The 13,526-nt window shown below is 39.5% G+C and overlaps 1 protein-coding gene across 1 annotated transcript in view; it reads right to left on the bottom strand.

Annotated features, from left to right (window-relative positions):
* Nucleotides 1–805: 805 nt before the first annotated feature.
* The window catches only part of LOC139735084 (GRAM domain-containing protein 4-like), a 32,034-nt gene continuing 19,313 nt past the window's right edge, over nt 806–13,526 (bottom strand). Inside the window, exons 9-17 of the mRNA XM_071645857.1 lie at nt 12,737–12,828; nt 12,087–12,135; nt 10,960–11,078; nt 10,444–10,553; nt 8,910–9,064; nt 7,535–7,670; nt 5,749–5,836; nt 2,175–2,256; nt 806–1,108 (exon numbers count right to left, since the gene is read on the bottom strand). Coding sequence (XP_071501958.1) covers nt 806–1,108; nt 2,175–2,256; nt 5,749–5,836; nt 7,535–7,670; nt 8,910–9,064; nt 10,444–10,553; nt 10,960–11,078; nt 12,087–12,135; nt 12,737–12,828 — 1,134 coding nt within the window. The remainder of the gene's footprint in view (nt 1,109–2,174; nt 2,257–5,748; nt 5,837–7,534; nt 7,671–8,909; nt 9,065–10,443; nt 10,554–10,959; nt 11,079–12,086; nt 12,136–12,736; nt 12,829–13,526) is intronic.

Raw genomic sequence — 13,526 nt, 5'->3', positions numbered from 1 at the left:
ATAAAAGAGGATCGCTGATTCAAACCCTTCCCAGCGTAAACACCCACATACAAGATATCTTACCCATGATGTCATTCTTCATCCAAGTGCATCAATGGTGACATGGAATTGTTGGTGTGCTAAACAATGTTAGAGCCATTTGGGAAGACAATATTTACATGCAGAAGGCTTCCCTGGGTAAATACGACCATAGCATATCAATTTTCCTATCAAAATTGTGACCTACTATGACCATGGATGTTCTTCATAAGACTACTGCAATGCTTGGTTGTTATGCTAGGTAATCTACAGCATTTACTTTCTACACTGACGGACAGCGACAAGTCCGAGGTGCCAGCATCATTCTAACAAAGAGATCTCTACATCAGAATCATGCCTATCTCGCATCACTTGTCAGCACCTATGGAGTCATGGCTGCCTCCAACTCCTGTCCGGCTGTGGTCTCCCGACTTACCATTCACAATGCCCGCATATACAAAAATAGAGGACCCATACCTAGGAGGTGCATGCTTTCACCACTCTTATTCCCACGCAGCTGGTTCAATCGCCTTTTTAATCTTCCTCCATGCTCTACCACGCACTTTGCCACTGGTATCTACATGAATTTTTATCTTCAACCTATGACTATGTAAGATTGCAGTATCACCACAAGTTTGTGCCCAATGCACTGGTATCTTTCCCTTTTCATGTTACATGCATGCTACTTCCTCAGTCTCTAAGACACACTGCTATCTTCTAATAGATTTCTGAGATGCCGTCCGGCCCTCTGTATCATCAGCTGCCCATCAAATTACACCTTGGTACCTTAAGATTCCTCTGAGGCACTGGCGGTACCGCTACCATCCTCCGGCGCCGCTGCCGGTGCAGCTTCCATGGTGCTGCTCCTGGATTCCCTGGTATCTACCTGTTCTCTCTGGCTCTGACTCTGACTCTGGTTCTGGCTGTTCTGGTGTTGGAGGGCCAGCTTGGCCGCCTGCCAAGTCTGGCAGATCTTGTCATAGACGGCATCCCGGCCGAGAATGCCGCCGAACAGGATGGGTTTGTCGCTGGACGACAGGTGGACCTGGATGGACATGCCTGACCCCGGCATGAAGCCGAAGGGCTTGGCCTGTCATGAGGAAGACAAAAATTTATGATGGAAGGGACTATTTTTACAGGAATAATTGCTAACAGAGACTGTCACATTGTCGCTGCAAAGGTGTACGCTGGGATCGGGTGATGTCACGTTAAAAACCCTTTCACACACATCAGGTCTCTTTCTATGCTCACAGCCTAATTAAGATTGATGAGATTGTCATGATTTTTGTGTTCACAAAGACAACTAATCTGTCGAAGAGGTCTTTCAGATGCAACATATGCAAACATGAGCTCCTAAAGGCTCACACAAGTGCGATATGACATCACTCTATGAAATAAATAATATTTTGAGTGAACAGAAGTGCCACATGCCAAGATGAAATCTCATTCTTAACTTGGGTTTAAACTCTCATAAACCTTCAGTTACTTTCATGACTAGCATTTCCCCAGGCAACCGCCATGATCACTTTAACCTCTTGAAGACTATCCCCGAGTATACTCGGGCAGCTGTCTATGGGAAATGCATGTTATAGCAACATCAGCTCGTCTTTAACGAGTCAACAGTTTGAGTCTGGATGAAGGGCACTCACAGATGTTGCCTCCAACGCAGTATTCAGACATCCTTCAATTAACCCACTGAGGACGGTTTGATTTTTTTACAACATGCATTTCCCATAGACACCTGCCCGAGTATACGAGGGACTCATCTTCAACAGGTTAAAAAGATCATGCCTCACTTGTCACCTCTACTCATCCTTACCCCGGTTTAGTGGATGACTGACATTCTTTAATTTGGTTTCAGAAGTTGTGCGAGAGATGGGATCTTGATTGCTATGCATCGATAACAGAGTCTCATAATGTATGTATGGCTGTGGTGGGGTTAGAACACAAAGCACATTGCAGGTATTAACTTGCTGAGGACGAGACCCGAGTATACTATGGCAGGGGTCCATCAGAAATGCGTGTTGTAGCAAAACCAGTCCATCCTCAACGGGTTAAAATTCTGGAGAAGAGGTTGTGCTCCTTAGAATCTTACAATCTGCAAGTGTCTTGCTGTTGATAATGATAAAAAAGCATATGTCAAGAAGCACACTTACCTTTTCAATCTTCTGAACATCCTTGAATGGAATCATCATGTTGCCCTCCTTCACCAGTCTGGATTTCTCAAAACACAGGAAGCTTATTAAAAAAAAGCAAACATGGAAGAAAAAAAAAATGATGTCTGAAGATCTTATACTTATAACATACTTACAACAACAACAAAACATAATTGCTCCAAGAGAATTGCATTATCAACTGGAATAAAAACACATTGGCCTACTCTGTGTCAGTCAGAAGCACATTTGGGCTGATGTCATGGTGCGGAAGTTCATACTCAAGATAAATGTGACCCGCTACAACAAAAGGATCCGAAAGTCGGGGGAGAAAATTTTTCTCAAAATGGCATGACATTATTCCCTTACTCTTCTACTTTAATTGCATATATAGCACAATCCATAAAAGGACTCGGTTGCGGAGATATTGATGATTGTATAAGCGCATGTCAAGTGGTTGAGGAAATCAGAGTTTCAAGAAAAACGCCTTCAAAGTTTTCCTTCCGACGCTATCATGATCAAGGGGAGGCGAGACAGTTTTCACCGCTTGACATTAGAAGGCACGCTCCTAACGACCACCGCAATGTTCATTCAAACTTAGCATCAGCAGTGTACGCACGACCAATCACTAATCAGGATGCCACGCACTGACCAATAAGATCACTCCCTCGTTGCTAAGGGTGGAGTCTAGCTGCGGCGCCAAATCCAAATCTTCGGACACGTTTCTGTTATGTTGAAAGTCGAAAAATCATGGCCAAGAAAAAAGCTGATTTTTTGCCTTTCCTTTAATCCTTTAGCCTCGAAATTTCGGCAGATGATAGACAAAACATTAGACTACAAATTCATGTCAAAAACAGAAATCGGATTGTTTTGATCAATTTTGATGATGTGACTTCAAACTCGATTTTCTTGGCTCAGCCACCAGCGACTTTAGGATCCTTTTGTTGTAGCGGGTCACAAATAATAATTCTGACTGCTGCAACATGATAGAAAAAGAAATGACATTATGAACACCCACTTTTTCCGTTCATTGCTTGCTTTCATAATAGATGCCAGTCTGATAATATAATAATAATAATACTACATTTATAAAGCGCATAATAAGCACATGCTTCTCTATGCGCTGTACAATTCAGATACAACATACAAACAAATGACTAACAAATGTAACACTCAACATAATAAATACAATAATTAACAAAAGGAGTAATGAATGTTTATCTTAATCAAGGAAGACGAAACAGGTGAGTTTTAAGACCGGATTTGAAATTTGCAAAACTGGGTGCACATCGAATTTTTTGTGGTAAATTGTTCCAAAGCGTAGGTCCAGCAACTGCGAAAGATCTGCCCCCGTAATATGAAGTGTTGGTTCTGGGAATGTGAAGAAGCGCTTGGGTGCTTGAGCGAAGGTTGCGAGGAGGGTGATACTGCTTGAGCAAATCTGCCAGATATGTTGGGGAAGAACTAAGTTGTGCCTTGTAGGTCAGCAATATGAGTTTGAACATTATACGTCTGTCAACAGGTAGCCAGTGTAATTTTTTGAGGGTATGGGTTATACTTTGTTGACGAGGAGTCCGTGTGACAAGCCTGGCTGCGATGTTCTGCAGCATCTGCATGCGGTGGATGTCGGCAGAAGGAAGGCCATACAACAAGCTGTTGCAGGAGTCTATCCGGCTGGTGACAAATGCATGAACCAGTGTGAGTGTAGCTTTATTTGTGAGGAAACCTCTGACTTGACTGATGCATCTGATTGCTGCCATAGCCGATTTGCAGACAATTTTTATATGTTCCTTCATACTGATGTGCTGATCAAAGACGACCCCCAAATTTCTAGCATGAGGCACAGGATTGATTTGGCCATCACCAACACAGACATTCAAAGGGTTGGGTTGAGAACAAAACTTTGATGTGAAATGGATCACTTCCGTTTTGGCATCATTCAGAGACAACTTGTTCTTCATTGCCCAAGCTCTGACATCAGCAATACAGGCGTTTAATCTTTTCAAAGATTCTTCACGCTCGGTGTTCTTAAACATTATGTACATTTGAGTATCATCTGCATAGAGCATTACATTCACATCATGGGCTCTTATGATGTCATTTATTGGTGCTGTATACATCGTAAAGGAAAGGGGCCCGATGACGGATCCTTGAGGAACCCCTAGTTTGTCACTGCAGGTTTCCGAAAGGGCATCTTTTATCTGAACTGTATGCGTTCTGTTCTTCAAATAGGAGCAGAACCATTGAAGAACAGTTCCCCTAATTCCAAAGTAGCATTCCATTCTATCAAGCAGAAGATCATGGTCGATCGTATCGAATGCTGCGCTAAAATCTAGCAACACCAGCACCGCTTCCTGACGAGCATCTAAAGCCAGAAGGAGATCATTCTGGACCTTCAAAAGAGCTGTCTCCACACTAAAATGTTCACGATAAGCCGACTGGGTTTGAGGAAGGAGATCATTCTCACTCAAATACTCCCTGATCTGTCTAGCAGCAGCTCTCTCGACTAATTTTCCAACATAGCTGAGATTTGCTATAGGCCGGTAGCTTGATATATCATCATGGGGAAGATCATCCTTTTTTAGTCTGGGATGAATAATTGCATGTTTCAAGCATGTTGGCACAATACCGTTTTGTAAGCTGGTATTCACAATTTCAGCAAGAACTGGGGTGAGACAGTACATCACATTTTTAAGGAGAGTAGTGGGTATTGGGTCCAGATCACAATAAGCATTGGATGTTGCTTTGATGATTTTGACTATTTCATCCTCTGCCACCATGTCAAACTCACTCAGACTAGATGAGCAATGATGATGGTGAATTTCTCAACATGCCTATTATACTTGTACATCACTGCAGATAGAGGTGGGTCTGAATAATAAAATTATCCTGATGGGTGAAAAGGGCACTGACCTCAAGCCTGCCAGCAAATTATTACAAATAAGTCGATAATCCAACTGAATAAATGACTTGCATGCGAATATCAACTTACAGTGCTTCTGGAAGAGATTTTAATGGAGATAATCTGATACTCCTTGAGACCAATGATTTTACACCGTAGTAATTGATATAAATGTTGTCATAAATGCCATAAATTGTCATAACATAAAAATGTACAATATAAACTTGAGTTTATCTCCTCATTTGCTTTTCATATCCATGTATGCATACAAAATACACACACACACACTGATACAATAGGGAGCTTTAGATTTTCATGATGCGGACGTTCAGAGGAAAAAAAGACCCACGCAAGATCGCTTATCAAAATCAATCTTGCGTCTGAGACTTCGCGATGGTTCTGGGCCATTTTTAGCATCTGCTCAAATTCACGATGCAGGGAGCTACTTGATGCCACTATGACAAATGACTCATGAGGGCGCTATTTCACTTTGCATAGGCTGTGTTTTTGTGAAATCTTAAGCTACTCTGAAGCACGACGCAGGGAGAGAGGAGAACGGTCGATGCAATCATCGTCTTAATGTCTGCGTAGTAGATCTAAAGCTCGCTAATAACTCAGGTGAGCCAGGAAAGTCCTCCAACGCTGACAAACTATCTCATTTCAAGGTATACGCACCTCTTGGTGAGATATAGTCTGCCATTCTTGAAGGCCCCTGCTCTTGTGTTTTTGGTGATCAGTGTACAGCGTTTCCCATCTTTCCAACCTGACGAAGAGGAAGAATTGAAAAAAAGAAAGAAAGATAAGAATTGCTTTACATTGTAATACAAGTTCAGTGTGTATGATGCACAGTTATTGGTTTCTATGATGCAAATGACATCACTCTGTATAACATTCTTTGAGCTAATGTCAAGATCATCTTAGTTGACTGGGTTAATATCAAACAAGCACTTTAATGAATTTTGCATCTAACAGGACCTATCTATGGTAACAGCTTCATCTTTTTTTCTTTTTTTTTCTTTTTTGGCTAATGAATTTATACTCTCTGGCCAGAGTGCAAAAATGCAGTCTATGTGTAAATGTAGACCATAATCTACCAGTAACTATTTAGGGCATGTGAATGCGCTCGACTCATTGCAGCTGCTGACAGAGGTCCAATAATAAAGGCATCTCTTGGCAAATTATGCTCACTTTGCACATAACAGAAGACCACACACTATATTGAGACCATGGATTTGATCTGAGGAAGCTTTGTGAATTCTGTCTGCAAGTGTTTGTAATGCAGGATCATAATGAACTTCAGACACTAACCATAAAGTTAAAAGAATAAAAAAAGCAACAACTTTAGCCACTCCATGCTGCATTGACAAGTTTGTGTGTGATATTCTTTGAGTTAATGAAATCATTATTACTCTCTTCAGGATATGGGGGATTTCACAAAATTCTGAAATACAAAACATTAAAATGAATGAAGAGTGGCAACATTTTATGGTTCACTTATAAACCCCACTACAGATTCCTACAATTCCTGAACAAACATAATCAATTGAGGGGGTCAGTGCAATATAGTGCTAACCCACACAATAGTCATTTTGAGATAATCGCTGTTGAATGTTTGGAAAGTCCATACATTGTACATTAATAAAACATGAATGCATACATTTTTTACCATCTTATTGGTTGAATTCAAATATGATATTTTCACGGAGGTTAGAGTGAAAGATAAGGATTATGAAAATGCATGTAACTCAATTTTGGCAAAAGTTTGGGTTAGCACTTTATTGCACCGACCCCCTCAATTTCAAACTCTGCAATTACTAAATAGAAACAAATGATGTTACTCCATTTATTTCCTGTTTTGATGTAAAATCATACACTGATAGCAAACAGGTAGTACAAAATTCTGCTTGAGGCCTATATCCTCATTGTACTCTAATGGCCTTCATGGTGTACTTTCACACCATTGGACCAAAGTATGGACTTGTCTAAACTTTCTGCAGCTATGAAGTTTTGTTTCATCTATTTCATTGTGTCTCATCTCATAAATGTCTCGTCTACTTTCATTTTGCTTCATTTGTAATTCCAGCAACAACAACAAAAATGAATAAAAAATTGCAAGCTAGGGCAATGTGCATGCGCTTATTACTACAGGGTTTCATGTGCCGAGGCACTTATGGTAGTATAACTTGCCAAGCTATTCATGAGCATTCAATTAATCCCTCCAAATGTGTAGGACCTAATTGTAAGTTAAATAGCAATCTCATTGAGGTGTAGCAATCTGCCTCAGTCAGTCCTACATAAGAAGGCCATAGTGACACAGTAGGGATTAGGAGCTTTGTGTAATCTCTATTCACTGGCAGTTACATTGTAGTTTCCAGACAGACACCTGTGCTAATCTGAAAAGAAGGCATAGTAAAGGGTAACAAAAAAAGGGGGGGGGGGGGGAGTGGAAGTCTAGACTCACCCGGTAGTGGCTGCTCTGATTCAGGCAAGCTGAAGGACTGGCTAAAGGCTTTCCACCTCTTACTGGCTGGCCTGGAATCTAGGGACTCTTCCTCTGCCGCCCGGATGGTGATTCCTTCGATGTCAGGCACCAAGAACTACAAGGAAAGTATATAACATACTATTACTTGCACTGGGATTTAAAAAAGAAGAAAAAAAAAGATATTGAGACTACTTGACTACAGCTGTAAAAGTGGAATTTTTACATACAAGCAGTGGAAATTTTTTGTGCATTTTGCTCATTATAAAAAAAAACACACAATTGTGTACATTTTTTTTAATTGCTTTGAATTTTTGTTATTTGTAGTTTTCTTCATGGTCGCTAGTCCTTTAGCCCGAGTGAATTTGCTGTCGTAAAGCAGACTTGTTACCTTTTTATACTGTAATTATTATGTGCTGCCAAAGCCCTTTTACTGCCACGGCAGCAGTGTGATCTTTCAAGTGCTCACTCAATTTTCACCACAATCCTCAAAAATGGAGAACACAGAAAATTTATTCTCTGTAGCTGAGCATGAATAATCAAATGTGTGAAAATTTTGACAGCTTTGACAGTAACTTCAATTTGAACATCAATTTCAACTGCTTCCTACAGTACTTGTGAAGCACAATTCACCACACAGCCCAATAAACTTCTTTGAAAAGCAGCATGTGCATGTTGTTATCTATCAAGATGGTTGCCTCGTGTATGTATAAGATGTTGTAACATAATATGAAGTTCTACATAGGAAGGCATTCCTTCTTCATCACTGATGCTGAATGATCAAACTCAAGTTGGACTTGTACTGAACCAAGACAATGGAAGTGTCATAACATGAATACAACCCACATCAAGAAAGCCTTGCCTCACATTAAACCCTTTAGCAACTAAAGATCCTGTGCATAATGACCTATGGTTCCCTGGAAGGTAGCAGCAATACTGCTCTCATTTCAACAACTTTCTAAAAAATTTAAAATAGCTTACGGCATGTTTATTGTTGTCTATTATCAGATATGATTATTTGAAAGCCTATTAAGACTTTATCAAGAGAATGGTGTGTCACAGAAGTAACTCTGACATACTTTTGTTGACGTTCAACCTCTTTGAAATTACATAATTATGTATTCTATAGGAAAACCAAACAATGATAAAGCATAAAACTATTAACAAGTCGAGGACAGACTGATTTTGTTACAACATGCATTTCCCATTGACACCTGCCCGAGTCATACTCAGGACACATCTTCAACAGGTTTTTTAAAAAAATGGACGGGCAGTTTTGGGCATTTTAGGGAGTAATAAGACGGCTGGTTTTGGGCAGTTCATTTACTAATGGGTTAAGGAGGCTTCCTGAAGGTACCTGTTCTCTCTCCTCGTTAGCTAGCCTTCGCTCCAGCTCAGCATTGGTGGGCACCTCCCGGAAGAGCTTCTCTTCAAAGCTGTACCGGGCCTTCAGACGTGGGTACCTCCGCAGCACTGGGTTCATGAGGAAGATCTTTACTCCCAGAAACAAACCTGAGAAAAGACCAGCCAGTTATTGATGACAAAAGATTAAAAATGTTCATACTCTTTTAATAGATCTCTTATTCCCGAGGATTTTCGTAACTCACAATTAAGCAATCAAGATAATTGCATCTTACAACCATTGCAGTTCCTATGACAACAACTGGACAATAACCAATCAGCTCTAAATACTCATGCCATTGCTGTGGTAACTGAATTTGTCATCTTAACCCTAAAAAGACTGGGCTATTTTGGTAGCTCAAAAGACGGGGGGGGGGGGGGGGGGCCTCAAGGGCCCCCCCTAAGATCTCGGCCATGGATAGCGCGATTGCCGCGGAACTTTGCACAATGGTAGTGTGCGATGTAATCTACAAGATCGTGTTTTTAAATTTTAGAAATAGTCTTCTTTTATTTTATTTTGATTAATTATGATAATTTATGCGAGAAATCAGAATCTTTCATCTAAATCAGTAAATAAAGCTCCAAAAGTGCTCATTTTTGGTATAATTATTCTTTGTGGCATTCTTAGCAAATGTACTTGAAAAAAAATTTGGTATCAAAATTAATTTCTTATTTATTTTATTGTTTCATGAATTTCTTGTGTATTTCTTTGTTTTTTCGACCTTTTGTTTTTGTTGTTTTTTGTAACAAAATTTGTCACAGACACTTTTTGAAGCATAATACTCCTAAAACAAATTGAGTATATGAATATAAGAACGACCCAAGTCCATTGGAGAAAATTTAGGAAAAATGGAAATTAATAAAAGATTCCCTACTCCCTTAAGTGTTTTCGGTTATTGGGTTGTTATTAATTCAAATCTGAATATAAAACAGTCACTTGAATGATTATCTGTAGTTGCATGACTACGTAAATGGCTTTCAAACGCGATTGCCAAATTTGGACTTGGGTCGTTCTTATATTCAGGTACTCAATTAATTTTAGCCATTGAGAGTAAAAATAAGCATATTTATATGAAGCATGTGAAAAATCTCAATTTGCATTGACTTTGTACACAAAATCACATTTTTTAGCCAGTTTTGGCCTCACGTGCATGTACAAAAAGTCATGTAACTTCAGAACCGTACTCCCGGGCGTCACAAATTTGGTGTCAAAATGTGCGGGAAACTCAAAAGAAAAAAGTCATGGAGCATCGCGGCGAGAGCATTGCGTGTTGCAGAGTAATCGTGCGAAATGTCGAGGGGGGGGGCCTCCGAGACAAAAAATCTTTTGTCTTCATGATTTAACAAACATTACTCTACAATACACATGACGGATGTTCAGATATAGATAATAAACAGACTGGAAGAAAGAGAGGAGGAAAGAGACAGACAGACAGACAGACAGACAAATAGAGACTCACAGGGTTAAAGCTATTAAAGTGCAAACTCACCTATAAAGAGAAGGAGCGACGACCCTGAGACAAACAGTGAAACAATGAAAGCTACTACCAGGTTTCTGTACAGCTGCTTCGTGAGATCTTCATTGGTCCAATAGAGAAAACTGCATGAAATCAAAAGCAAAAACACACACATAAACATTGATTAAATCTACAATTGTCATCACATGGTCTGTTTAGCTCGGAAGAGGCCAATCACAAATGACAGAATGTCCTTGATTGCTTGCTTTGTTTTTGTTTTTGTTGTGAGGGTTGTTGTTGTTGTTGTTGTTTGTTTTTTTTGCTTTGTTTTGTTTTGTTTTTGTTGGACCATACTCAGATATCACACCATTTTATAATCTCCACTCAATATTTCCAAACCACAAAAAGTATTTTTGACCTCTTCCTTTCTTTCATTATTTTTTAGAGATGCGTCATAAATGTTTTGGGTTGTTGTTTTTTTTAGAAGTGTGCTGTTGAGAGTTGTATTGAAGTTCAAACCATCATCGGCAAGAATTGAGCACAACTCACTTGCGAATCTTTTCCATTTGGTCAGCTAAGTGACCTAGGAGATTTTGCACTTTCCGGCTAACGTGGAGCACCAGCTGGAAACGATCCGACATAGACAGAGGGGGCCCTTCGTCCGGTGTCTGAGAATTTTAATACAAAAACAGGACACGACGTTTGTTTCTTACTACAGATCTTCATCTCAAGGATGTCTCTTACAGGAATATGATGCTCTTATCAAACAATCCCCCTATCAAAACATCATAAAAATTATGTGATATGCAAAATTCATTCAACAGCCTGCAAAATGTTCTTAAATGCAAATTGTCTACCACACTCCTCAGCTGACTACTTCAGATAAACGCATTTACAAGTACAGATAACTCTTGACACTGGAAGCTACAAAAGCATCAGAAATAAGCTGAGGTACAGAGCATGTCCATGCAACTACCAATATGTTGTGGGCAAGGACTTAAATCAGTAGATTGGGGTCCTACAATTATCAATTAACTTAAATTTTTGAGCTCTCTCATAAGTTACATGCTTGTATGCTTTCAAAAATAAATAAATAAACAAAACAAGATAAAAACAACAGAGACTTGTTGAGAAATACAATCTTAACCCGTTGAGGACGAGTCCCGAGTATACTCGGGCAGGTGTCTATGGGAAATGCGTGTTGTAGCAAAATCAAACCATCCTCAACGGGTTAAGATACAGGAGAATGACAAGGAAGCGCTGAGATTATTATGCCTAGGTTCAACAGTGGTTCAGTCACAACTTAAAACTCATCGACTATGGTTGCTGTAACTCTCTGTAAAGCTCCTTCCAGGCAAATTCATTATAAGACACTGAATCAGTATTAAATGAGGCTAAAACGGCTGATTATAATTAAACCTCCATTGCATGAAATATTGCAGTATGTGCTTGGCATACACATTACATACTCACACACACACTTACAGTACATAATGAATACAATTCAACTGTGTCATTTTAGCTGCAAGGCACAATACAAAAAAAAAGAAGAATTTTATTCAAAAGGACATGTCAATCAATGATATATTAAGTATATCATGCGCACCCACACACACACACACACACACACAAATGGGTTCGTAAGCACCCATGAAGATAAACCGATTGCATCTTACCACTTCAACAAGATGATAGGGAAGCAGGGAGAACTGGATTATCCAACCTCTGGAAAGAGAAAATAAACAGAACCGACAGAATAAGTTTGAGTGTAATTTCACCTGCAACTGACAGTCAGTGTAATGCTTTTCAAATCAGACATCACTAGTCTACAACATTTTTTTCACTGTGTAGCTGATTTTCTAATCATGCCAGTGAGCTGCTGTTCTAACTTGAGGAGAATAGATTCAGTGTTAATGACTGCTGCCTCAAAGTTAACTAAGACTGTTTCATGATGGCATATATTTTGTGTACAACTTCAGATATAACTCAGTGCTGCTTTTGACACTGTTTGCTTTTAAATAATAGATATTATGTAAAGTTTGCAAGTGGAAATCTAGCAAAACAACATTTCTCAAGTTATTAGCTGAAAATCCAAAAAGGTCTCATAGTCTCAATAGCTGATTTAAATCATTTGGAGCATTTTTGTGCACGTATCCATTTTTTATGGTAAAATCTATTAAGATTTCTATAGTATGACAGCTGGCAATACTAACAGCGCACAGTCTCTACTAGTAATATCCTTAATTCCCTGTCTGATGACCCAGATGACGCCTTTCATATTAGAACTGTCAACAATAAAGAAACATAAAAACACATTTTATCTCACCTGGAGATGAAGTAGGTTGTGGTTAGATACCAAATCATGAGACCCAGCACCACCGTCGCACACCAGCCTCTCCACACTACATACACGTATAGCTGTAAAGCAGAGACCATCACACATATCAGAGGTAGAGTTCACAATAATCTAAAGCCCACCACACACTACACGATTTTCCCCCGATTCACCGGTCTTAAGACCTTAAGACTAGAAGTGTGACGTCACAGTCTTGCCATTTTCTAGTTGTACGACTGAGTCTTAGCGCCAGTCGTAGAGATTTGACATGTTGAATTTCTACAACTGGTCGTAGGCTTTCAGCCATTCACAATGCAGTAAAATGCAAGCGCACTGCGCGCGCTTTACAGTCGGGTCGTATAGTGTGTGGTGTCCGGTCGTACGACTGGTCTTAAGACCCAGCTTGGCTTAAGACTTTAAGACCAGTCTGATCGTGTAGTGTGCGGTGGCCTTAAGGTTGATATATCAATAGGCAAAGACATCTCTACATATTTCACATTACATTAGTGATCTGTCACTTTAAGAGCATGATAAAGTCACTGAATATCAATTCTCTGCTTTTGATATTCTTCAGACTCTTTCCAAGGATATATACTTTGTCTTATTTTGTATCCAGAACCTCCCACAGCAACAGTATGAAAGTCATTCAAAAATAATAGCAGTTTTGAGAAAATTAGCTTTAATGTTAATACCTAATCAAGCCACAGGAAACTAATCACTTAAATCCATTGGGTCAAATTAAATGCAAATTTAAACAAGCTTCTAAACATATTTCAAACTA

The sequence above is a fragment of the Diadema antillarum genome, unplaced genomic scaffold, assembly GCF_040938485.1.
Source record: "Diadema antillarum isolate AM-2024a unplaced genomic scaffold, OU_Dant_1.0 seq00000563_RagTag, whole genome shotgun sequence".
Lineage (NCBI taxonomy): Eukaryota > Metazoa > Echinodermata > Echinoidea > Diadematoida > Diadematidae > Diadema > Diadema antillarum.
This window is presented reverse-complemented; position numbering and strand designations above follow the sequence as displayed.